General features: G+C 42.6%; 1 protein-coding gene across 1 annotated transcript; it reads left to right on the forward strand. All coding sequences in view use genetic code 11, as the record gives it.

Annotated features, from left to right (window-relative positions):
- Positions 1-445: 445 nt before the first annotated feature.
- Positions 446-27,164, forward strand: EGR_00495 (Formin-like protein; the record flags this gene model as incomplete). Its single annotated transcript, XM_024489744.1, has 19 exons — positions 446-646; positions 680-754; positions 789-871; positions 906-986; positions 1,021-1,330; positions 1,399-1,475; positions 1,549-1,735; positions 1,814-1,924; positions 2,592-2,780; positions 3,890-4,490; positions 6,172-6,568; positions 13,207-13,651; positions 16,651-16,794; positions 17,275-17,515; positions 21,139-21,428; positions 24,556-24,717; positions 25,276-25,354; positions 25,658-25,775; positions 27,065-27,164. 19 exons carry the CDS (start codon positions 446-448, stop codon positions 27,162-27,164), a joined length of 3,891 nt encoding a protein of 1,296 aa, XP_024355741.1.

Consider the following 27,164-nt stretch of genomic DNA (forward strand, 5'->3'; position numbering starts at 1 on the left):
ATTTTGCCACTAACATTTTACTGCGCAAAACAGAATCAAAATCATGTGAAAATAGAACCGGCCAGAGCGGATAGAGCATACTAATCTTCCTCAGGTATTAAGTAATTTTCTGGATTTACAATTGAAGCAGCGTCTTTGCCACGTCGAAAACGCAGCTTAGAGTAAGTGCGGCTTTGCATTTTAGTTTTTATCCTTTATTTTGACGTATCGTGTTTTGCGCGTTAAAAAACTTAGAGGCGGAACAATACGCTTTGATTATATGCTTTTAGCAGCTACGCATCAGATTTAAATATGTTGTAGCAAAAGCTTTGCTCGGCTTTTGTTCCTATAATTTTCTGAATTTGTTAATGTAGACAAATATCAAATATAAACTGAGCAGAGTGGTGTTGTCCTTTGTGGCTCGTGGCGGGCAGTCTGAGTCGGAGTTGTCATTCGACTGCCTAGGATGGGCAATAGTCCGGGTTTCCCGGAGGCTCAGTCTCCCTATCCTGGAGGTCGGCGATTATCTGACAAAGCTGTCCCAAAAAATGATAATTTTGAACTCCGCTGGCATCGGTTCATCGAATCATTGGATGTCACTGATGAAAAAATGAAGCTCATTGAACAGTTGCCTTATCCACGAAAGATGGAATTGGTTTTAAATTATGTAGTGATCTTTTTTTAAATTTACTGATAACAGGAGCTGAATACGGTCAAGTTTTCACCAGCACACTGTGTGGAAAACATTAAAATGGCTCGAATAGCGCAAATTACGGTATGCTGTGTGTAAGTCGTCCATAACTATTTAGGCATCCAAACGCAAACAAGATCATGATGATTTCCAGAAGGTATTCACCTCCACAGAAATATCTTTACGTACAAATAAGATTGAGTACGTTCTCACTTGATTTATTTTGCCATTAAAGATGGGTTTTGGAATTTTTAGAAAACCATGGTCTGGAGGCGATTGTCGCATTTATGGGTGATTCCCTAAAATATCTTTCAAGGTAAAATGTAGCCATTTCTCACTTACCTTCTTAGAACGGATACCTTTCGAAGCACGCAGTTGCATGCGGACACAACTCGTCGCAAGGGTTCGATGCCCGTGGAGGAATTTGCGCCCTCATCGCTGGCTCGCCGGGATCCTTCCAGTCCAGCAAAATCAAAAAACGCTCGTGGCCCCAGTGACAAACCTCCTCCTACTCCAAACTTCTCCCTGAGTCGAAATAAATCCGCCTCGCCTACTTTAAAAAGTCAAAACATGCCACTGTCTACCTCGTTGACTCTCGAAACCCTGAAAGACTGTCTTCATTTGTGTCTGAAATGCTTCAAAACGCTGCTGAATAACCAAGTCAGCAAATACGTTTTCTCATTTCTTGTTTTTACTTGTTCCTTAATTATGGTTCTTCACTCGTTTAGGACGGGTGTACGAAAGCTTTTGAAAACCCTGAAGTAATCGAAATAATCACATTTTGCATTTTGCATCCAAATTACGCGTAAGTAATCTCACATCATCCAGTTACACGCCCTTTGAAAGAAAACTTACTTCTCTATCTCTGATGCGTTTAGGACGAAGGCATTGGCACTTGATTTGCTTTCAGCGATTTGTCTTATTGGAGGAGGTCATCCTAGAGTTCTGAAAGCATTCGACCACTTTCGTCGTACAATCGGTGAAAATGCGTGCTTTGAAACTGTGATGAATGATTTTCGGGTTCATGAGGACCTTCCACTGGATCAGTACAATCTGGAATACTCGGTTAGTTCAAATAGCTTTATCTAATTTTTACTTGGAACGACTGCGTCACTAGTTCACGTATTCCTTTCTTGCTTCAAGGTGGCCTGCATTCAATTTATCAACATTGTGGTTCATTCTCCTGAGAATATAAACCTTCGAGTGTATCTGCAGTACGCTTTTACTCTGCTTGGCCTCGATGACTTCTTACGGGTTAGTTGATCCCCATTTCAACAACCGCTTCCTACATTGTCTTTCATTATGGGCATTTTCGGACGCTATTTCCATTTCGTTGCATTTATTAGTCTTTGTTAATTATCTGGTATTACCCAACTATCATGCCACTTACGTTATTAAGCCAGTGCTTGCAAGGTGTTAACTAGTACTAGGAAAGAGGGGATTGATATTTCTTTCAATAGATGTTATTGTGACGAAGTAGGGGTCACTTTCAGGCTAATAAAGTAGTTAGCTTAACTTCTCAACTAGGATTTGTAGCCTGACTTCTATACCCGCTTCCATCTTCTGAGTTTAACTCGACCATTTCAATATCATTTCGTTGTAATAGCCATTAATTTAATCATTGGATAACCTATGTATGACTTTTTTGTCAGGCTTTCCTATGGCTTTCCCAACCGCCTTGTACCAATCTTGATTGGTTCATATTTTTGGGCTGCTCCTGTTGCGCTTGATATAGCTACGTCTTGGCACTTGCCGCTCTAGGGTTCATATTGTCTACAAATAAATAAAAGATATTAGGCAATAAATGTAGCTAGTTGATTGCTGGATCTTTAGCTATCGTGACTTCTCACTCATTCACCCCAGAGAAAAGGCCTGTTATTTACTTCACTCTCCCCAACGTTTCTGCGTGCTACCCATACAGGCCCTGCAAGCACGACCCGGAGACAAGTTGAATCGGCATGTAGAGGCCTACGTGAACAATATGGTCAACTGCTCCCTCCTGTTGGACGACGCGGAGGCCAAGGAGGCAGCTGTCGAAGAGGTCTCTCGTCTTGAGGCCGCTCTGGAGGCCTCCGAGAGCACAGCCAAACAACAAGCCGCCTCGTTTAAAGTGAGATGGTTTAATACCTAATCCCCCCTCTTTAAGCTGGAAACAACCTCAAGGTTTTTGAAAAAGAAAACATTTCTCTACATATTGTAGTGCTTGAAGAGTAGCTTTCGCTACCACAAGCATTGTAATTTTCGGCAGTGTCATTTATTGATATTTCTGTTGTTTTCACAGCCTGAAGAAATGTAGCTTTTCGTTTAAAGAGAACATTTTAGGTGATTATGTAGATGATAAAGAAGCGGCGTGGCAGTCCCTGTCAGCTATCAGCTTAAACTACACGCACATAAAATGACCAATTGACACTGCCAGTTATCCCTATCCCATTTTTAGAATATCCTCGTAAAACAAATACTTGCAGCTCTCAAAAGTGTTTCTCAAACATGGCACTGCCATACCCTGCCAAGTTTTCGACATAAATAACTTTTATTACTTGAATACACCAACAAACAAGTTATAGAGTATTAGCCTTGTTTCAGTTAGGAAAATTTTCACCTGATCAGCTTTAGAGTAAGTCATAGATTTGTTGGCTCAGGCTTAACGCTTTTCTACTTCCGGTACGCTAGCTCTATATCAGCAGTTCTTTGACTGTGGATGTAGTAGTATTTCTGCTGCTTTGTATGCATTTTCGAAAAATGTTAGACTTTTGCCGTTTAATAGCTTTTAAGTATATGTTTTTAAGCTTGTAGTTCAGGCGTCTGAATTACAAATAAGCACTACTATAGATCGTAATAGATTGTTATTGTTGCAAGTTCGTACACCACCTTCTCTGTTATGGAATTAATTGAAAATGGTGTTAGGACTCAAATGTGTTTAAGTTATGGATCTAATTTCCTTTGAAATTGGCCTTTGCTAACTTGATGGGGGATATTACATGATCATGTGGCTTGATATTCCTAGAATATATGCTGAAAGGATGATCGAACCGACTTGAGATCATTTACCATGCTAGTTTACAAAGAATATATTTTTGGATGAGTCGTGAGGTGATTGAATGTGGTAATCTGCTACGATTTCCCGATTTTGATTTCCCTAATTTTTTACTGCTTATGTACACCAATGTAGATGGCCTTGTTTGATAACTTTAGTGAGGGTGTTTTTGTATTCTCTTTCAGCAAAGAGATATAGCTCTCTCGGAGTTGGTCGAATCACTTCGCGGAAAGATCCGCGACATCAACGTGGCGGCAGGACAGCAGGAGGCGGCAAACAAGCGTATCACGGAGCTCGAACAGTCTCTGGCCGCGGCACACCGTCAAATCCAGCGCCTACAGGATGCCGCTGCCGCCATTAACACTACAGCGGTTGAAACAGAGACCAATAGCCTGGGTCAAGTTAGACCAGCGCCGAACCCGAGGCAGAAGAAGCCCTCGGTGTGCAACATGACCACATCCACGACTCTGCCTATGGGTTTCGAGTTTGCTGCCACCGTGGAGAGTCAACAGGCGGCGGCAGCCACGGCGAGGCTAAATGCCTCTCCACCCACGGTGGAGTCACGCCGCAAATCTATGTCCCTCGAGATGCTCTCCACCACGAATCGGTCCACAATGGACAGTGGGAGTGACACTCCCTCCACCTTCCCCCTCTCCTCTGGCGCCGCCTCATCTCGTCATTCATCCTCTTCCTCTGAAGTCAACTACGATACCTTCTCGCGGAAATCGGGGTCGATTGCAGAGAAACCACGGCACGGCCTTATCTCTTGCACTCTTATCTCGCAAGGTGGGCTAAAGATCTTCACATTTGTCAGTTTTTTTCTGCTTGACTGATTAAGTCACGGCAAAAGCGTACTTGGGTTAAAGTGTAGCATAAAGCACATACTTTTATCACCTATTTAGCAATTTCTGTTTTATCGCGAATGATATTGCTGAGACTGTCGAATATGAATTATTCACTGTACTTTCTGATTAAACGGTGACCACAGGTTCATTTAGCTTAGGAATTAAGCCTGACTATTGCACGAGGTAAATTTTGTGCAGTAATGTTTTGTAGGGGTTAGGGCGTTGCTAAGCAGAGCTCCAGGAAGTGTCCAATCCAGCTACTAGGTTATTTTATTTGTACTGCTTCATTACTGACACTGGCGACGTTAATATTCCTGTATTTTTTTACGTCGCGAGAATTTCCTTAACTTGTTCAGATTTTAGTGGGCATTTATAGTGTTACGGTTGCTTTCCTTAAAGGACAGTTTTTCATATTTACGTCAATCATTTGATTGTTTAAGCTATTTTTTCCAAGATGGAGAATGCCATGATGATAATGGAACGTGTCTACGCGGTAGTTTGGTAATGCAAATAGGAGGGCACCTACACACTTCTGCTCTGAACTGTTTATTTTACGGAATCAGTTGTGAAGCTTTGTCACGTTAGCTCTTGTTGTGTTTTCTTGTCCTCATGGTTCCTGGCCCCTGTAAGCAGCTTTCACACGTTTACTTTTTATTTTTGGTAACTTCTGTGGTAATTACTGACTAGAAAAGCTATTATCCGTGGTTCTGTTGTTGAATTACGAGAATTTCATAGCGCAGATTTGGTGCTAATCTTATGTTTTTGGTATCATTGTGCAGTTTTGTAATAAATACACGTCACATTTTTTTTTGTGATTCAGTTAAAATTTCACGAAACTTTGAGTTTACCCCTCAGACTAATTCCATAATTTATAAGCATACGCTATTGGGTGTCATAAGCACTTTTCAGCTTGTAGATGATCCGTTCGTACCTTTGTGATTGCAAACTAATTCTTTCCGACTCAGCTTACCCAACTTTCACCCATAAAATATTCGATGGCCTCTCTTCGGCACCTCAATTCTCATATTCACTTGTGATAAAGGTCTTTTCAATTGCTCTTGTACAGAAAGTACAGAAATGCTTTCGTCGGTCGTGTGTGGTGATCCGATGATTTATACTTCTTGGGTATGTTTAATTTTCAATCGGTGGCCTTTAAGCAATTTTCACCTTACGGGCTCTGCCAGTTTTCAACACCACCTGTCTCTGACTGGTGAACTTTTGTCGAATGCCACAGCTCCTTGATATTGGGACCTATTTTTTTAAATTTACTCGTCGGCGTGCTCCCCGGTGGGTTTTTTTTTCATAGCGCGTCAGCATACTTCCGACTCGATGGTTCTGACAGGTTAACTCTACTTTTTGCTTTTAAAAGACATCATCTGCGAAACTGAGATGTTAAGAGCTTCGTAACAGAGCATCTATTTTGCCTGCCTTTGCCACTATTGAACGTCTTCTATAACTGGTAAAATACATAACTTGGGCCCTCATTCTCTCTGTATGAACGCCTTTCATGATGGTTGTATTACATGAGAAAATAATACCTTTGCTACACTGAGCTATGCCTAATTACGACCATTTCTAGTTATCGCCATTGGCTTAACTCCCCTTCCGTTCTCATTTGTTAGTGTCGGACATGGCGTTGGCGCGCAAGACTTTTGCCAACCTCTCCACGAATCTCAGCGTGTTAATCTCTCGATTGGCCAGCACTTCGTGTCCCACGCCCCCATGTCCCGCACCTGCGGTGCCTCTGCCGCGTTGGCACGCCTCTTCCTCCACCACCGGTGCTGCTGCACCGCGCCTCCGGTACGTCTTCGGCTGCGGCGGTGCTGCTACATCCGCCTCTGCACAGCGGTGCCATCAGCTGGCTACGGTGCTGCCTGATCCCTGGGCCACCTGCTTCGCTTCTGCGCATCGCGCCTTCAGACTCTGCACCGGAACTGGTGAAGTGGAAGAGGCAGAGAAGGAGGAGGATGCTGAAGGGCAGGTTGAACAAGTAGAAGGAGCTGATAATACGGCTGTGAGGTGAGGCCCTTTTCTGGTGTCTTATGTTACAAATATCCCTAATTGCCGCGTTTTCTTACGGTTAAACTATTAGAGGATGTTTTCCAAAAGATCATGGTAGCCATTACTTGCTTAGTGACTCTCATGTCTCTAGTCACCCCTACATTTATTTATCTTGGGTGATTTTAATTAGACAGCTATTTCACTTATCTACTCCATCTCTGTACCTGGAGGCATGAGGTCTACCTAATGAATCCTACTTTGTCATTTTCATCCAATGAATTTTTCAATTAGTTTTTAACTGGTTATTCGTTATACTGATTGATTTGGATATGTCGGCGTTGCTTTTATTGCCCTAGAAACTCCATCATCTAGTTTTTTTCTTCAGTACGTGCATAGTTTTACTGCTATTCGATTCACGTAGTGTTGACGGATAATAGGTGACACCTGTTTTATGGCAGGTTTGCCGTGATTCATACCTCCCTGTGAGTTCTGCGTTACATCTCCTTCTGCGATTTATGTTCCAAATCGTCCCCCTTTTGAAGTTGTATGATGTCCAAATCTGTAGTAGAACCCACGAATTTGTTTCAGTGATCACTAATTCATGCAAATTCACACTTTAAAACGCATCAATGACAGCACAAATTCGGAATTATTTTCCCTGACATTTTTTTGTTCTCGTCAAGGTCCTCAGCTTTTTTTAATTTTTGCTTCATATTTGTTGAGTTCACATCGAAATAGAAAGATATTTACAATAACGCTGTGAGGCACGGAGCTTGTCTCGCTACGGGCCTGATCCATTTAACGCCCTTATATTTGCTTATTTTTTTTTGACTTCGGTGAACTCCGTAGGCTAGTCCCCTACATTGGTGCATTGGAGATTTCATTAAAATACCTTTTAAAGACATCGGCGATGAGAATACGCCATTTTAAACTCATCTATCGTAACGTCAAGGTTTTGAGTTGGACGGATATTCTCTTCCCCGACACATGAATGGGAACAATTATTCTGTTCTTATGTTGTAGGATAATGGAATTCTCAGTTGTTAAACCTTTCACCTTTTGGTTAGAACGATTCTAATGGCTGTGGTTCTCATATTTCTTTCCCAACCTTTGGTTTTGGGGCACTGACAGCGAAAAGCAACTTCCCGACATTAAGTGCTAATTGCTTGCATTCCTTTTGTTCCATCTCTCCGAATCTTTTCCCCTTTTCGTGTGATATTATTTTCATAACATAATAGGTGCACCACACGGCAGATAATTATTGTTTGCTAAAACTTGAAGTCGAACCCTTAAAGTGGTTCTTTTTTGCCACAATTAACTACGGCTTGTAGTGTAACCCTACCTTAACTGCTTAAATTGAGTTTCTTCTTTAGGTTTTTCTAATCAAAGCCTTTAATTAAGCATGGTATTATTCGTTTGCCTTAATTTAGAAGCGACTTTTTTTCGGAAAAAATCATCCTCGTTACCTTTGCTTAGTGCAAATGGACGTACGCGTTACCTTCCTGCGGTAATGAGAGATGTGGGGCTACTGTAATGAACGCAAAACTAGCAATTTTTTTTGTAAATCAGTCTAAAAAGTATCCAAATCATCTAATTGTGTCTGGAGAAGTTACGAATCGGCCTTAGAAGCTCATCCAATACTTTTGTCTTTTCCTTTGTTGTCTCCTCGACTACTTTTTCATTAATCAACAGTAATAGGCAATGGGTCCAGGCTTCGCTTTCACTGCTTTGAAGGTTATTTTTGATCTCATACTAACCCTGATCTCTGTTTTACAAAAAGTAATTTTATCCTTTGCCTCTTAAGGGGCCAAAGCATTGATGAAGCACACACTATTTCTTCCTGCAAAATTTCGAATCATAGGATTACGTTGCCCGGAGAAAAGAATAACATCTTTCGGAACCCACAGAGAAGCATCAACATGGGCGCTCCAGTTTGAAGTTCCCAGGCCTTGTCACTGCTTGATCAAAGCTTTCCTTTCGGTTTTCACTCTTTTGCTGCCAAGTATTACAGTTGGAAGTTCACTTCCACAGTTCCATTTTGGAGCTACCGAGCGCGAATACTAGACGTCTTGTGTCTTTTGGAGTGGCATTTTCTGACCGTAGTAAACATGACCAGGCAAACGACAACCGCTACCAGCATTGGCCTATTTTTATCGCTTTAAGCCCTCTTCCACCCTTTTTCATCTCATCCAGACCCTTTTGTCACATTGTCGGCCGCTGGGCTGATTACGAAGTTTCACCCCGTCTTTCCAAAACTAATCAGTCTCATTAACACTTTGTTGACTGGGAGAATGTGTTCTTAGCTCTCAAAACTTTTGCTTTGATGTGAATTTATTGCATATTTTGCCAACATCTTCAGCATCACAGGGAAAATTAGCTGTCTTTCTAATCACTTTGCGGGGCACTTTTAGCCATCTGTTGTTCGGAGGCAATTGTGGCCTTAATTGCAGAGCCGTGGACTAGTCATATCCTGCATTGTTGGATCATGTATAAACTCTCGCACGGTTACACTTTTCGATGGGCCGTTGTGTCATACTCCTCCCCTCGTGTATGCATGTGCGCCTTTGTGTTTTCAGTGCCCGCCGGTAGCCGATTCTCGTCTTAGCTGTATTATTTATTCTCCGTTGGCCAGTAAATGTTTTGTGCCACTTGTAATTGAGTTGGTGCTTTATCAACGATGGATTGTTATATAGGAAGCTGGGTCATGTTAGCTTCCCAGCACACTTGCTGTGTACTCCTCAGGGCGAGTTACACCCATGACTCACTAGGGGCGAAACTGAGAGAACAGACTCTTGCTGCCTGATCGCTTTTGGCAGTCGTTGTAGTCGTCATTCGCACCCAGTCACGAAAGCATAAAAATGCTTTTGTATGGAACTTCACGCACAGGGATTGAGGAAGACTTAGTCCTCTCGCTTTACTGTTTGTTTTAAGTGTTAAAGCTTACGTGATCCATTGAAAATATCCCTTCTGTCAGGACTCGTCTTTTTCCAAGAGCTCTTCTCGTCCTGTTGAAAATAAGTTAGGTGTGTTTGGCGTATGTTTATGATAAGGTGCTGAAGTCTCCTTCCTTCCCATTGAACCCAAAGATAACTCCGTTTTCCGTGGAATTAAGTGGCAAAATAATTGCAGTTCTTGAGCACCACTTTATGCAAGAATGAAGGGTGGCTACTGAGACCATTGTAATTATCGCACTTTAAGGTAAAACACTGCTGTGCTGGCACGAGATGCAGGCGGTCACTTTATTTTGGAAGTGTAGATGTCACTGCAGCTTCTTGTTATTTGTGAAAAGGATGTGATTAACACCTTCACTATCAGCGTTACATGCATATGTGGCGATTTTTTAGCTGTTTACGGCAACTCTTTTACCAGGTAGATTGTTCATTGTCCATGAAAAATTAAATGCTATTAGAAAGGAAATTGAAGACCGGTTGAGTTGGCCACTTTGATGGTAGTTAATTTTCTTCTGATAAATAACGCTCTTTCCCCCAGTCGTCATACTCTGTCTAATGGTAGCTAGATTTCTCTCTGCTTTATGGTTGCATGTTGCTCTACCGCCACAAAATATGGCCGATTACATTGTTTCTTACCTGAGTAACGCTTTATACTGGATTCCCGGCTCTTGGGGCTTTTCCTCCAGCCATCCTTTCATGTGGTTAATCCAAACTACGAATAGTCGATTGATACCCACATACTATTCCACCGTCATGAAATATTGGCAGTAATGTTTACCACCGGCATGCTCGTTCATCACTGCAATAGCCTGGCGGAGGAATAGTTGGATTCATGTGTTTTACTGCTGTCTATGTGAGTTTGCTTTGAAGCTCGCAGTGACCTTTTGCACTACCTACTACCGATTCCCTATCCCCTCCTCGCGAGTGCCAGAAAAATAGCGTTTCGTGCGTCGTCTGTTCTCTCTTCTCCTAGCTAGGCTCTTGGGTTGGAAAATTTATGACGGCTCAGCGCGTGTGGGTGTTCATCGGCGAACGTATACAGTGTGCCCGCACATGCGTGGTGGCAGGGCGAGGGGATGGGATAGAGATGGAGGGTGGCCACCCATATTAGTCATTCGGGTTGACTAATTCCCTCATCAAGTGCCCTTTTACAGCCTCCTCAACTCGTTTTGCTTGGCTGCGATTTTAGAAGAGTAAATAGGATCGGGCGGGACAGGTAGTTGGCACCGGCTTTGGGCAGTTCCCAGTGACTTCTGGCTGTCTTTTTGTGACTTCTATATAACACGCTGTTTGGAATTGCAGTCCTTCTGCTGATTTAAACTTCGCCTGACTCCAAAATATATTTATTCAAAGCAGTAGTTAAAGTTCATTAAGCCCACAAAATCCAATGCTGATATGACTGCAGTCTCACCGTTCGTAGATCAGAAGTTGGGAATCTACCGATTTTATTATAGATCGGATATGCCATTTGGAAGGAATTACTTTTCGGGTTTTGGTTGTGTGTGTAATCATTGCATTAGCTCTGCGAGTCCGCGTCTACTGACCTGAGAGGTGCTTCCTCTCTAATTATCTCCGCTGATTCAACTTGAAAAATACTTCATTCGTAGAATAATTTTACATCTGACGTGCGTATAGCTGATAAATGCTGGCTCTGCTACCTTTTTCAAGTTTGAAGGCAAATCAGAGACGACAAAAAATTTTAATTTTCTAGCAATGATATCTTGAACTGCTTTTTGATAATTACCTCATGACAAGATTGGAGGTCAGTAGGGTCAAATTTTATAAAATGCAGTTCAAGCAATTTTCAACCCCATCCCAGGACGTTTTCCTTCAGGTCAAAATGCAGAATCCTTATGTTGGGTTGCTTGGTGTATTCGTTCTTTGCGAGTTAGTTTTCGGGTAGGTCGATTCTAGTTACGTACTTTATGCCTTCTATCAACCACGCAGGTTCGTTTATTATGTGAAACCATTTCCTAAACCTAGCCGTGTACAAAAATTTTTTTCTCTCGTAGCGTGTTCATTTTTTCCTCCATTAATTTATGCTTGTTGATACTTTATTCTTAATAATGGGTTTAAGCTTGGTTTGACATGGTAGGATCTGATTCCAATCATTCTCACCCGCCTTTTGAGCGTTCCTTTAAAACATTGTTTAGCTGCCTCACCTTTTTGATTCTGCGATCATATACTGTGAGTGACGGGTCAGTTCGGTTTGTAACTCTGCTACGCAGCTCAGAACCAATGTTGCAATATGGTGGGGTAAACTTCCCTAAACCAACACTGGTTAGAAGTGTATTGTGTTTGTGAAATTGACTACATCACAATTGGTTTTCTTGTTAACCTAAAAACAGTGACCATAATGCGAACGGGTTCTACTCAGTATTGTTGTAACCTATAAGCGGTTCCGAGGAGGTGGTCTTGTTTACAAAGCACAGCGTTTGGATCTTTTGAATAAATCGCATCGACAAGGGAATTTGTGGCGATTTTCGCAAGCATAGTGTTCCAAATCCCAATTTATTGCTGTTATTTAATGCGTGTTAATTATCCGTTAGCATGGTGTCTAATCGTCTGAAGCATGCAAAATAATATGTTCAGTTCTGCTAACTAGAAGTTTTATACAGCGTTACTTTTTCATTGTTAAAAACCAATGTTTGTTCCCGGGTTTCATCGGAACGAGATAGTCGATGGAACACGTAAACTACGGTCATGCGTGAGCAGACTTTTGGACTGTAGAGTTTCCATACACGGCTTCTAAGCACTTATTAAGTGTTCCTTTTACTTGTATCTCAGTATTAGATGCAAGTAATTTTCGCCTTGATGAATTTTTTGTGTATTTCTTAAATTAACTTCATTTGGATGCGTCGCTTGCTCATCGAAACATCCTCTCCAAGTGGAAATGTTAATAGTTTCGTCAAGCTAGGAGCAATAGGTATAAAGTGGTCGTGTTTTGCTTCCATGGCTCGTTCTATCATAAAGAATGCCTTGGTCCACGCTACTTGGGATTTAGTTTTTTTTTTTTTTGGAAAATTGATGATTACCCTTTAATTGACCCTCATATTGGTTCATGAGTAACCCCTCGGCCCCCTTTTTAGGGTATGGTTTTTATCACTACTACCTCATTACCGTTCATTAAGAATATTTGATAAAATGCCCAATAGTGTTGCTATAAAGTGTTGTGTACTTTTGCAAGCGCTCACCCTGCCAAGTCCCTAGCCGGAATAATAAAAGAGAAAGCGATCTTTCCTTCCAACAGGTTTAAGCAAACTAGGAGTGTGAACACCAACTAACAGTGTAACGGAGTGCTGACTAGAGCACACGAGTGGTCATCATTCTAACTGATTCGCTATCAATTATGATTGTTAGTCCTCTGGACTACGAAACAGGATGTTCATTTTTTTTATTGTTAAGCTTCACTAACTATCCTGTTTTGAGCATATTTAAAATCATTGGGGAATTCGCTATTTCGTTGCTGATAACGGAAGTTAGTACACTCCTCTAAGATAATCCGGATTATTAATCCAATATTTCCTAGTTTACTGACCAATTTCCACTAAAAAAACAATGCTTGCTGATTACTCAGCGGCATAATTGTTGACCAACAGGATTACACAAAACCAAGTTTGCGTTTTTTCAGAGAAGGATAATCTCTCTTTTGTGGTGGGTTAGTGGGGTACTGAAACTAAGAGTGTATGCACTTCCTGCTTCCAGGCTTCTCCAATGGTTAGTCAGCACCCGTCTTGTAACAAAAGACGCAATAAGGTTGGAAGCTCCCATGGCAATGACAACGGCGGAGGATGAAGCGGACCAGCGTGAGACCGTCGAGGCTACCGCAGTGTTACCGCTCGTCACCGCTCTTCTCTCTGTCAGTCTAAACCCCTTCGTGGCCACTCGCCTCCTCTCTCTCCTTGAAGCTGCCACTGCTGTCTTTTGCGATGGTAACGGAGGTAGTGGGTGGTGGAGCGGGTCGGAAGCTCTTCCACGCCTTTTTGACGCGGCGGAGGCGCACCTTCGTGTGCGACTGGTGAATCGAGACCTCGCCAACAGCCCCGTTTATCAATCCACCGCTTCGGCCGACTGGCCTCTGTTGCAGGCATTATTACAAGTCAACCTGCTGCCTTTTGTGCTTACTGCAAACCTGCAGCTGCTTATTGAGGTAAGAATGGCCCACCTTTAGTCCCAATATTGATGTGGATTTTCTTTGACCCTTAACCACTTACCTACCTGTTCGCATACTGTGTGCGAATTCAGTATGTCAAGCTTTACAGCAATGCGATATCAAGCTGTAATCGGTCTAATTGTGTAAAATTTTAAATAACTGCATTTTCTGCTGATATTGTTGGTGATTTTAATGTGCTAAATGATCTTTCTGCATAATTTAAGGCGGGAATTTTTAAAGTTGTATCACCAGTAGCTTATAAAGCTGAGAAGCCCCTCCACCACCCAATGTCCTCTCCACGAATTCCATAAATTAACTTTATTTTCAGCTACAGGAATGAAATATAACTCGATCAACTTAGTTGGATCCAGAAAGTCTTCCAATGCTCCCTGATTGGGTAGCGAGTGAAACCACTTTCGCCACCTAGTTGTTGTGCCCGATTCTTCACTGAATCCAATTTCGTGGTGCATTTTACTTGTGTACTTGGGATTTGATGCAATAGGCTTAGCTGTGCGAGGAGCGATATTGCTTTTTAATCGTATATGAATTACCTAGACCAGGAATCTGTTGAGAAGTTGGTCCTTAGTATAAACAATCCAAAAAGTCGTCAACTGTGGCACTGGACATTCTGCCTCACGAAATGGTGCAGTCGCAGAAATAATGATCCCTTAGCCTTCAAATTACTCCTGAAGGAAGTAACCTTATTACCAGATAAAGCTTCTGCACCTATCGTTTCTATCATATTAAATCTGGCAGTTAGGACGATATGGGCAACGGCTCCGCTTCATACTTTGTGCGAGACTGAAAAGGTTAGCCTGGCAAAACACAGATTAATCACCTTTCCGCCAAGCTAAAAAGGAATTAAAATTGTTTTTACTCAGTGGCTGCTGATTGGTGGTGAAATTCTTGGAAAACAGCACTGGACCAAAAGGTGCCATAAAAAGGTGTTACATCTGTGCCGACTTTGAGTTCACTATTTCTTGGTCGCTAAGTGTTAGTTGTACTAATGAAAAAAATTATCAAGTTATAATCTTGCAGCCTAGTTGTCTTCATGTCTAAATCTACACAAATGGTGCAACACACCAGAAGACTTGTTTATAAAGCACACTTGTTTAGATATTTTCCCTTAGAGAGGGCTACCTCTGTCCTACTCCGTGGCAAACTTGACTTCAAAATCTCTCATTTACAAACCTTAACTCTTGACATTTGAGCTATGTTAAGGAATGTAAGGTATGTGGTTCTAGAAGATTGTGTTCTTTGTAATGAACCATTCTATTCCAATGAAATTAGTTGGCGATATAAACTAGATTTATGATCGTAGTAAATGTCATGAAGTTTCCCAAATGTCGAAATGCATCGGTAGAGGGCTTAAAGCCTCTTTACCTTGTGTGGATACGTTGGTGGAAGATGATCATTATGTATGGGTGTATAAGAAATTTTGACGTATTGATTAAGCTAACGAGTAACGTAAGTGATACCAAACGCAATGTTGGGAAATGTATTGGGTTCTTTTTTTGAAAAAATTGAAGTCTGTGAAATGTCTCTTCCTTCGAGTGTGTGATCAGTTAGCTCGCTTCTTTGATCTATCTCAAAAAAAACATGTTTTTGATGGCTTCACTTCACGACTGAGTCGTGAGAAGTGATCCAAGTCCGGCTATAGATCTTCTCGCGCCGCTTCTTTTACATTCGTGATGTGTATCCTCTTTTAAAGTGTTGCCATATGTAGCCAGGACTCGTGTACATGCGCATGTGCACAGGTGTATACGCGATTTCGTGCGTTATTTTTGCATGCAAAGTAGATAAAGGGAAGATGGAATAAATGCAGTGTGCGTGGAATCAGGGGTTCCCATTTCCACTTCTGAGATGCACAAGCGGAGACCGGAATAAGGGAGTGTGTGTTTGCATCAAATGTTTTTCTCAATTCCCATCCATTTTTCGACAAGCGTTTAGCGCTTTTGTTATTCTAGCAACAAAGACGTTTTGAAAATTAGTTTTTATCACATTCTAATGATTTGGATTCTTTATTCCTAGGAAGTTCATATTCATTTTCGTCGCCAGTTGAATGGATACTTTCCTGCATCTAGTTGAGTGAATGTCGCCCGAATTCTGTTCGATGATTTCAACTAATTTTGGAACTCCTTAGAGATCTCTGTCTTAAGGGTGTTTTCCTTTCGTTCAATGACTCATTTCCTTTTGCAAACCAGTTTTTCTATGGAGCACTATCATTTATACATGTTAAGTGTACGTTTTCTGGGGAATCAGTTGTTTGATGCCAGTAATATGCCTTAAATAAATTATACTTGCCTTTCCCAGCACTTTTTACTGACAGTTTATGGATCGTAAACACATGCACACACATATACACATTGTACTCCCATTCTGTGCCTAAATTTGCTTCAGTTTAAAAATTATTGTAAACCATGCTATTCGTGAGGGGGTCCATCATCACGTACAGAGTCTGGGGACCTGGTAAAATAGGTGACTCAAACCTATCACCGTGCTACCAACACCCCAGGCAATTTGTCGGGAACCAGAAATGTTCGTATGCTTAAATTTATAATTATAAACAAATGTGCGCTACACTACTAATGATATTTTTGATAGTGAGCCACACATCTGCATCCTGTTCAAACGAGCACAACGTGCGTAAGGAGTAAAAATGCAAAACTGGGAAGACCTTGAAGCTCCCTACCACTAGGGTCATTCTTTTTATGGCTACGGGGAGATGAAAATTGTGTTAGCTCGTCATCACCAATGGGAATTAGGACTTTCCCAATTATCATGCGTAAACACCAAACCGGTAGGATACGCCTCTCCCAAGAGTGGCAATTGGGAAACACCATTTTGGCATATTTGTCTGCATGTAGACACACAGACCGGTTCCTATCCTTAGAAAGACTCAATTTTTTTAATGAGAATTCTCAGGTGCCCCAGCATTTGCGTTCTCATGGTTGAGTAGTTTCACACTGTATACCCTTTGACGACTCCCCTTTTAGCAACTCTCGACACTGTCTGCTTGCTGCAACTCAATAGTCGTCAACACCAAGCTGCCGACAGTACTTCGTATTGCCGAGAGTCTGGCCGCCACTTTCTTGGGAAAACCCGATTTCCTCATCTTGGAGGGCTGTGATTTCTCTTCTGTGAGTTTTCTTCAGCATTTAAACTCCTTATTTGCTGACCTGTCATTATTATTCTTCTTGATATAAAGCGGTAAGTGGTATGCTTCTGGTCCGACCTCTGGAATAATATGTAAGGCGGGATTTGTTGAGAAGGCGAATGTGCCGAAGAAAGCCGCTCGTGTTTTCATTACTTGTGTTGGTTTCATCGCTTTTACGAAATCCCATTCAGCCACAAATACTGGCTGTGCTGCTTTTTTTCTGTCGCTTGACACCTTACTATATTTAACTTCATCCAGCACGGTGTTTCTGCTGGCATAACCATTTTAAGCGATATTCTAGCACACATTCAATAACTTCATGTTAATGTATTTCAATATTTCAGTTGGATTTCTCCCATTTATTGTCGATCGCAAAAAATGTACTGAAGTCTAAGTGCGTACTTCGCACAAAATTGGGACGACGCATCGTGGCTCGACTTGCTCATTCCTTTCGCCCTTTCAGCTTGCGGACTGGTGGTTACTGATGCGTCGCAAGTCGATCGACGTGGATGTTTTTGCTGACAGCACAAGCAGGGACAGTCCTTGTGTTCCTCGACGCGGTTCCGAGGGTGTCCTGCCTACCTCGGCAACAACCCACCGTCGCAAACCCTTCATGGAGGCCCTCTACAAGGCTGTTGAACTTGTTGCTCCTGAGGCCCTTGACTGGACTCACGATATTGTTCATTTGGATGCTGCCTCTAGGGGTAATTCGGTTTGAAACTATCAGCTCCATTACTTCGCAGATGTGTGCGTGTATGGTGTGGAAAAGCTGAAGGTCGGAGGTGTAGGTGGTAGACCAAAATTGTTCAGAAAAATAATGACGCACTTCATGGTTTTTTTTTTGGATTGGAACGGCTCGATCAGATTCATGTATGTTCTCCGGGTGGGAGGGAATGGTTTGCGCAAGGTCAAAATATAATTGAAACGTCGTCATGGGCGACCCTCCTTAGGCATGAAGTTTCTTTGCGCATCATAGCAATAGTGGGAAGCATTGAGGTCATTCACGCAACAATAACGAGTATGAGTTGCTAAGTTTGTGTCAAGTCAGAGTACAACCTTCAATGTTAGTGGTGTATCGAGTACATATTGGCTACTTTCGTCTATCGCTTCCTTTGCTTGACAAATTACTTCGGCAGAATCCGCTTTAAATTTAGTAACTACTTGCAAGTCATGAAAAGAGAAGCTATGGAAGCAAATGTTTTGTGAAATCAGTGCTTCACATCCTTTATTGGGGAAGTTCTATATCATTACATGAGCTAGAGGTCAGACGAGGTCAGTCTATAGCTGCATTTGTCTGGAATCACGAGCCACAGGGAAGCTTCTGCGTGCTTTAGTCCTCCAGACATCTTTTCGTTCCATCAGCTCGTCCTTTTATTGCTGTCTAGTGTTCTGCATTCATCTTTCTCCTTTTTGCTGCGTGAGGACGTATTGAATCCTCAGACTTCGTCCATCGTTCACTAGACTGACCCTTTTTCCAGATTTTCCCGTCTCTGTTCTATCTCGGCTATTGGCGCAACTTAAAATGAGTAGTCGGTGCGATTTCAATCCACCCATTCCTTTTAATGTGTCACGCCATTTCTCTTTTGGCGACACTTGCTTAAATGGCTAGTGGGGGTATGTGGAATATCATACAGCCACTTGTCTGCAAAGTCGAAAAGTTCTGCGTAGGAGGTGAACGGCATCGAGTCAACCCCATCCATGTAACTCAAATTTTGTTATTTGGGAATTAAAGTGGTTGAAAGCTCACTCAGCATAAGCCAAGACAACATGCTGTCTCCTTTATGTTGTAATGACCGGACGACACCACGGCGGTTGCGTGAACTCATTCAATCAGTGTCAGCTAATTTTTGTAATCACTGAAAGCGTTGTGTCGCCTCTGTGTGAGGTGGACAGCCATGGTACTAGTTGGCAACCTCTTCCTTTGTCTTGCGCCCCTGTCCAAAATTGAGTGAGCGTCAGCCTGACCTGCCAGGATGGAGTCGATTACCACTGTCCTGCAGTTGAGCCGCCTCCTGATTGCGTCTCTTTGGCTGTCCCTCGAGTGTCCAAGTTAGTCATTTGAGTGAGTCATTGCAGTCGCGGTACGCATTGTCTATCTCTCTTCCCCTGAGCATTTAATTCTCCTGTAAGCAGTTTTTTGCAGACTATTGAGTAGTGCGTGGGTTGGTAGACCGTGGTACATTGTTATGTCTTCCCCACTTTTCAACCCATCAATCCATTTTGCTGTCCGATTCTGGGAAGATTATCACTCGCTCTATTAACTACCTGCTCCTCCGGCAGTTTTTAGCAACCTGTTTTGTTAGTAAGTGTTCGCTTCACTGCCGCTGCTGTTGTTGCCATAGCTACTTTATGATCACACCAAATGATTCTATCCCCTTCCCAACATTCCGTTTATTCTCGGTGCAAATAGGCTTTTTTGATAAAGCGATATCTTTCACTTCACTCCCTGGTGTACAGCTGTTAGTTGAAAGTGGAACCTTGAAGCTGTGCATCCTTCGGATGAGGGGTGCATAACTCGCACTGGTTCCTGTGCAGATGCCATTTTGTGTACAATTCGACTATTTTGTTCCTGTCCAAACACGTCGCAAAGAGTAGTTACAAGGTCCCTAAAATTGGGTAACAGGTTGACTCTAAAATTATGCCGTCTCAGTTATCTGGTAAGGAGGTGCCTTCCCTTCAGCCAACAATAAAAAGTTTCAGCTGGTCTGTTTATCATTCTGCAGCAGCGCCTTCAGAACTGTCATGTACCATATTTTAAGCATCGTGATTGATGGCTATCCGATTGAACTGAAATGTGAGATATACGGATTTGTTTTGAAAAGGGAAGAATATGTTTGTATTGAGGACCTATTCGTTGCTTTTTTTTCTTTTGATGCAAATGCTGTTTCGCTCAGCGCGTGGATGAGATTTCATTTCAATAATAGCGGCTTGAGAATCCATTTGATGAATGCCTTTGCCCTTAATGAATTGGCATACGAATTAAAACAGAGGTCTGGGTGCTAACTTCGACACTGCAAAAGCCGAAGTCGCAAATTTCCATTGCAAAGCCTGCATTTTTACTCTAGTTGCCCAATTAAGTTGTTATTCGTGTCTGATAGGATACTACTTGCACACATCTTTAAATTATTACAACATTTTTAACGTCCTAATTTCGAATTGAAGATGGATGATCGTTGTTTAATTGGACAATGGGTCATTAGCATCTGTTGATCTAGCTCGCGCTACCTTTTGTCCCCAGCTCCCACTATTTGACCCCGCGAGTTAGATACATACCGGTTTGAATTTCAGATGTGGCGTCTCGTTTCCTGCAAAGGGATTCTTATAGAGATTAGCCGCGGTATTACTTTTAGGCTTTAGTCACGAAAGTAGGAGCTTTGTCTCCTACGTGCTGCTATTTCTGCACTTTTCATCTCTTTCGCGTACGTTCCCGCGCTCTCCAAACGTTGTTTGCAGGTGGTAATTAACCGGTTACCGAAATAGGCTTACCACTTCATGCCGCGTGTTTGGAAATCAAATTCATTTCGCATCTACTATTGCTGCCCTTGCCATCCAGGCTTGTTTACGTGCTAATATTAGTCCCCATTTTCTTTTTTTGCCATATTTACTGGCAGCAAGAAATGCCAAATAGCATGCTTCGGGCCATAAATAATTCATTTCCTCAAACATGCGTACTTTGAGCACACTTTGCTTTGGTGGGAAGTTCGTTTTCGCTGTTTATGAACATTAACAGTAGGTTCTCATGCTTGTATGTATCCTTATATTTCATTCATCTGACCGTTTCATCGTCGAATGTGAATGGCTGAAATTAGGTCTGTGGCCGTATTTTGAACTTTACGTTGTGTTGACGAGCCCTTCCATTGTTTGCTTTCCCCACAAGGTGTGCGGACAAAAATATCACCCCCTCCTCGTATCACTAACCTTGTCCTCGGACGTACGTACGTGCGTAGTTGAATAGGATGGCCTGTTTATCTACCTAACACACATCGCACTGTTGATTGTCCCCCGAAGCATAGTTTCATCTTCGGATATCCTTACCCTGAACAGTGCAAGGAAGATTAACTTCACCTCTGTATGTAGGGATAGATTAACCTCGAACAGGTAGATCTCTCCGTCGTACCACTTCACACCTCTTTCTTCGGGCAGCTTTGACCGAAATAGTGCTAAGTAATTCTGCCCACATTCCACGATTCACATTTATCAATTGTCTTTACTGTAACAACCCATCTATAGACTCATCTATCCGTTCATTCGATCCGGTCTTTATGTCAAGTCATCCCTCCTGTTTAAACCCACCTGGATCTAACTCTCCACTTCTCTCTTCCCCAAGTTCTGCCCTCGGACATGCGGGACCGTTTGCGTGAATTGGAGTATGGTTTGTCCTTGCGGGATGCCCTATTCCCGGCTCCCGAAATCCCTGGTTACTTGCAGTATCTGGCACCGGACGCTTGGGCCAAGGTGGGTGAGGTGAAGACCGCGCTGACGGAGGTGGAAATCCTCATTGGTGCTGCCGCTCACTGTATCTACTCTGTCACGGGGCCGTCCCGACCGCCCACCTTCTCTGACCGCGACTTCGCAATCGAGATGGCCTCTTTCGCCCGGTTCTACTCATCCTTTAAGGTAAGTGAGTGGGTGATTACCCAGGGATTCAGTAACAAGGTCCTTTCACCTGCAGTTTTTTCATCCTTTACGCCTCCTGCCCTTGAATCGTGCCTGAAAATTCCCATAATTCCAAAACGCAATCAAGAAGGAAGTAGTTTAACGTCACCTTTAACGTATTATGTATTTAATTTGATTTTGAGTAGTAGCAATTGGTCTACTAAAGTTTACTCCTCTGCTTGGTGCACTTCTGTCACTACTTTTTCAATCTTTGAAACCCGATTCCTAGTAATTCCCACAACTGAATCGTTCTTCGAAGTCCTTGTGACTACATACAGAAAACGTAGTCAGAAATATAACAAATAAAATAGGTGTTTTGAGTTTAGATGGGAACTGTTGGGTAAGGTTTAATTGTAGGCTTTATAAAAATCTCTGCTCGAGAGTTGACCCTTGTTTTTTAGGCTTATCTTAAATCGTTTCTTGAGGTCCTTGGAACTCAAAACATTTATCACGGATAGGGAAAATTGCTTTAAAACAACATGCAATCGTATTTTGTATGATTTTTTGGATTAGATGTTGAAGTATTGACAGGATCTTTACGTGGGATCTGTGCTATATCCGATCGTCCACGATAATGGTAGTTAACAGAATGTTTTGAGAAAATTTCTTTCGTCACTTCAGTTCGGTACATACCTGTCTTTACTCTGACTTGTTTTTTTTTTGAACCAGAATCACTTGTTAGTAGTTTGCTCACCCCCACGGAATTCAATAAGGCCTTCACAAAGTGGGGCGGGGGGAGAGGAGCTGGATTTGGTGAACAAAACGGGATGGTATATCATTCTGCCCTAGATACTATACGTAAATGAGCATCAGCGTTGTTCTCGTACCTATTGTCTGTAAGATTTGACCGCCTGCAACCCATTTCAATGATGGTGATTGAGCGCTTCAGTTTGATGCTTCTCTGTCACCGCTTCTCCTACCCTAACAGTGCATTCTGAATAATCGTAACTTTTAGTGGGGCTTTTTCAATACTGGCCACAAAGAGGGCTAAAGCGCAGAATACGGGAGGGAGAAGAGGAGTGGAATCGTATAATGCCATTGTGGAATCGAATCCTGACTTTGGTTTGCCGCAAATTAGACTAGTATTATTACATGCTTCGTGCGGGGGAAGAACCCGCCTGTTCATCTCTGTTCAGCAATGCTTAATGCTACGACGACCTTTAAAGAGAGGCCCAAATCGCACACGCATACGTCAGCATACACGTTGATGGTAGATGAGGTGGACCTAGAACGATGCCATTTCTAGTTATGAGAAAATCTAGTAACCTGAGAATGAATCGTGTTCCATGCTTCCCGTCTTGAATTTTCCATCTCTTCCTCCGTTGGCATTTCTATGCTTGGTTGTCGCATGCCATAAACCATGCGTAAGAGTAGTTTCATTCATCAACGGTCTGGTTTGTTATAATCGTTTCTGTCTTTTGCAGAATTACTGGTGCTGGTGGTGAATCAGAAGTACCTCTTTTTATGTATGTAACCGTATATCTCACAGCAATGTCTGCCCCCTACAGTGGTATTTTTTAGTTTATGTAGTTCTTTTCCGGTTACTCCCTTACAATTCGTGAGTAATGGTTAAAAGTGCGGTTGGATCCTCTCATTGAGGATTTTATTTAACTCATCCAATCTGGTTGTACCGATTGGATCGCCAAAATGTCCTCTCACTATTCACCGCAATTAGAGACGATAGTCTTGATGTGATTGCAAGTTGTTTACATTGGTACTGCATATTTCACTGTTTACATTCGCTCTAAATCGACATAGTGACTTGTCAGTGATCATGCACCTTCAAACTTACCGTTGCCATTCCACGTAAAGGGAGTATTTGTCCCTTTCTGCGTCACTGATAAGCTTAATCAGCCGAGTGGTTTAACTCCTACTCCGGGTCATTGCACTAACTTCAATACTTCTAGTCGTTTTCCGAAGCCCGAGTGTTCCATTATCTACTCAAACTCATCAAGATCTTCGCTACCCGTCTCCCAAAATGAGGCTGACACCTCAAATGCTTTCGCTTGGACAATTCTTCGTGTGTGCGTCCTTTTGGACAGTGGGGGTATTATTTTGCCACTCTTCACACGCAAATGTCTCGCCATCACGAAGAGACACTTGTGTACCATATGCATGCACAGTTAGTTGTTTTTTTTCTCCTTTTGCATAACAGACACTTTGTTCCGTCATGAAAATGGGTCTTGTCAAGAGTTGCTCACCTCCTTATGGGCATCGGCTCACCGTCGCCGAATGTGCAATTGACATTTTCTCTCGACCTCTAATTAGCTTTCAGGCGAAACAGTGGGCGTTTAGAAAATGGCTTCTCGCAAGAGCAAGTATTTAGCTAGAGAAAATTGCCTACGCCTGGAACATGGACGACTTTTGAACCCGACTGATAGGATGGCAATGCTTTTAAGGAATCGCTTCAAATAAAACACTGGAAAAGCAACTTTCGTGGTCACTCAAATCTGCCAGCCTTCATTTCAGTGATTGCTCCATGCGAGAGGCCTGTTTTAAACCGTCAATGTGGTGGCTTCAAGCCTTCCCCTTTCACGGCTTAAAGTTGAAGTTAGCATATTTTTTAAATCAACCGTTTTTTCAGATGTATTTACTTTATAACTTTTGGAAAGCACCATGAAAGCAATGAAACTTGATAAAACGGTTTTCTCATTCGTTTTTTCTCTTGCATTCCTTATACCTTAAAATGCAACAACTTCGAAATTTCCGGGGGAAGTTACATTTTCGTTTGCTTTTTATTGATGGATGATGTATGTATATATCTTTTAGAAGTTAATTTCACCATGTTTTTGTAAAAAAGCGTTCAAAAGTAAAAACACGACAACAGTTTCCTCCTCGTTAATCGAGCATTTCAACATTCGGACTCTGAGTTGAATTTTTGCGCATGTCGTTCTAATGTGTCGTAAAGCCTAGATGCTAGTTTTTCCGGGGAGTTTAACAACAGAGTGGACTTGCTGTGTGGGCGTCAGATTGGGTGGAGGTGAATATGGCTGTCGAGATGTTACACAAGCACTCCATATTCATGAAAAAGCTATTATCAACATGTGGGCACTCGCTGAAGCGCATTTTTTTTTTCTATTCGGTTCAGAAGTGGACATCGGATGCGGAGAGGCGAGTGCGAAATCTGGCTAAGGCGTCATCATGCAAGGTCCCCACCTCCGTTCACCGTCGCAACGGCGCTGCGAGTGATAGCGGCGCGCGTCGCCAGCGCTCTGGCGGGTCCGCCTCTCGCTCCTCGCGCAACGGCCATGTGAGTCCTCCCTCCTGCCACGTAGCTGGGGAAATCACTGCTGTAGTGCGTACTGCTGGTCTCCTTTCACGGAATGGGTCTCCTTTTGCCTGTCAGGGTAGCTCAATTCCGATTTTGACCCTCAGGAACCTTTTCGGGCATAAAATCAAGCGTTTTAAATTCCAGTGAACATTACTGACTCTTGAATTTATTCGTCTTAATCTTTCGTGCCTCTTCCGCTATTTACTATTTGCTTCTCTTAGGTGTTTTAATTCGAAGATTTTCGTTGTCGTTTCAAATGTGCGAAGCATTATTTTTAATGATCTTTGAAAAATTTACTCATCAAAGAAGTTGTAATTTTCGATTGAGTCATTCTTAACTTTTTCGACAGTTGTACATTTTGCTGCCACTGAGAGGGGCCTTTTATTTGGCAAGTAGCGTTCCGAGCAAACACCACTTGAAAGTAAATTACTGGCTTTATGATGACCGCATCTCAAACGCTCAAGTTGTTACCGCTACGCTGATGTTTTTTGAAGGGCTTTTGCCTTAACCTTGACTTGTTCTTATTACCCTTTCCAGGACGAACAGGGCAGCGACTGTAAACGGCACAACTCGCGGCATCTGAACACCGTTGGCATTATGGATAACATTCTTGCGGGTAGGAGGCCTTGTTGTTTATTCATTGCGCTGCCTTACTGCCATCATTCCATTCTTTGTTCTCATGAGCTCCCCTTGAGGTAATATGAAAAATTTACAGACTTGTTTTCATTCAATTTTTATCAAAATTGACTGTTTCGTCCTTTAGTGTTTAGAACGGGTGTATGTATATTATCGTTAGACAGCGATATGTTTCATGGCAGTTTGGCTCCAACGTTTTTTTTGTAAACGCCGCGTAATTCGCCTTTCAGACGAAATAAGTCGATTTTAACGTAACCTTTTTATGGATACGCTATTCCTCTAGGGCTGGACTCGGAGCCGCTGTACGCGGACATCCATAGAGTGCAAGTGAAGGGTCAGCAAAATGTCCCTTCAGCGGTCACTAACGTCGCCGCTGCCACTCCCTCCTCCCCCGCCTTCTCGTAATGCCGCGTGTACACAGCCTCAGTAGCCTTGTTCATCGCCTACCCTACCCTTCCCTTCCCCTTCTCAGTGCAATGGAGTTTCCACTCTATCGAATTAACATCGCGCTCTCCTCATGCGTCATTCACCGCATATTTTATCCATCCCTTCTTCCGTGCCTCTCGTTTCCTGTCTCTTCAACAGCTCCCAATGCTGCCTCTGTGTGTGTGTCTCTCCCTCTCGATTTATCAATCAGTGTATGCTACTCCCTTGCGCTTGTACATCTTCTTCCCTATCCTTCTTACCCGAAGTATTTGATGATAGCGTTCTTTGCTAAAAATCGCAATTGCCCTCTCTTTTTATCATATGAACATACAATGACCACCATCATTCTGTTGTCTGTTTATTTCTTTGGTCTACTTAGTGAGTTATTGATGGGTTGACATTCAGTGAGGCTTAGAAGGTATACAATAAGGCAGAACAAGGGTCCGGTTTTATAAAATGTTATCAGTTGATTGGCAGTGCCACTCTAGGATAAGCGGATGGCGCACGCGGCTGTTTCTGAGCCCCCGATAGTGGTTTCAGGGTGGTTTTATGACCACGAATCCCAATCACTTTGAAGATTATGCATGCTACTTGCTTTGATGAGTGATTTGTCAATGGGGTAATGGGTATGAAGTGTCCTGTAAAAATCATGTGGAATCCGACAGGTTAAGAACCTTGGACACTGGCAGAGTTATGCGGCATTTGGGTATTAGGTAGTGGTGCACGAAGGTGAGTCTGAAAGCATCGACTTTTCCCTACGGCGTGCTCTCTGATTAAGGACTTCTAGACTAGGTGCTATCCCCACTTGACAGTGCTTGCCTGGAATCGAAGCAGTAGAAAGTGCAGTTCGTGTTGGCATTGGCGCTTGACTGTCGATGAGTGAAGTAATACCTCGAGTCTGACGTAGAATGATGACAAGAAGGCTAATCAAAATTCATTAAACATGAGGGTGGATTTTTGGGGTGAGGGCATTTCACGTTAACCAGCACTGTTGAACCGCGTAGAGACAGACTGTCTGCCACTTACATGACGATATGATGGGCAAGTACTTGTTTGGATGCATTGCTTATGTAAATAGCCACAGCGAATGCCTGATCCACAGATGCAGCCCTTGTATTTTAAGCAAAATATTTAATTGTGAAATGTTTTTGGTGCACCTACCTCTCAGGGAACCGCGATTGACTTGGACTCAACCGTTTTTTTGCAAAGTATTTCAAATGCAGCCGGTAGTAATTCCATTGGCATAAATTTTGCATGCAATTAGCTGGGCCCAGAGTTTAACGGCCAACAACGACCCTTTTGCCCCAGTTGTCTCTGCTACATCTAGGGTATCGCTATCGGTGTGGGGTCAAGAGGATAACTAG

The sequence above is a fragment of the Echinococcus granulosus genome (assembly GCF_000524195.1).
Source record: "Echinococcus granulosus chromosome Unknown EG_S00002, whole genome shotgun sequence".
Classification (NCBI taxonomy): domain Eukaryota; kingdom Metazoa; phylum Platyhelminthes; class Cestoda; order Cyclophyllidea; family Taeniidae; genus Echinococcus; species Echinococcus granulosus.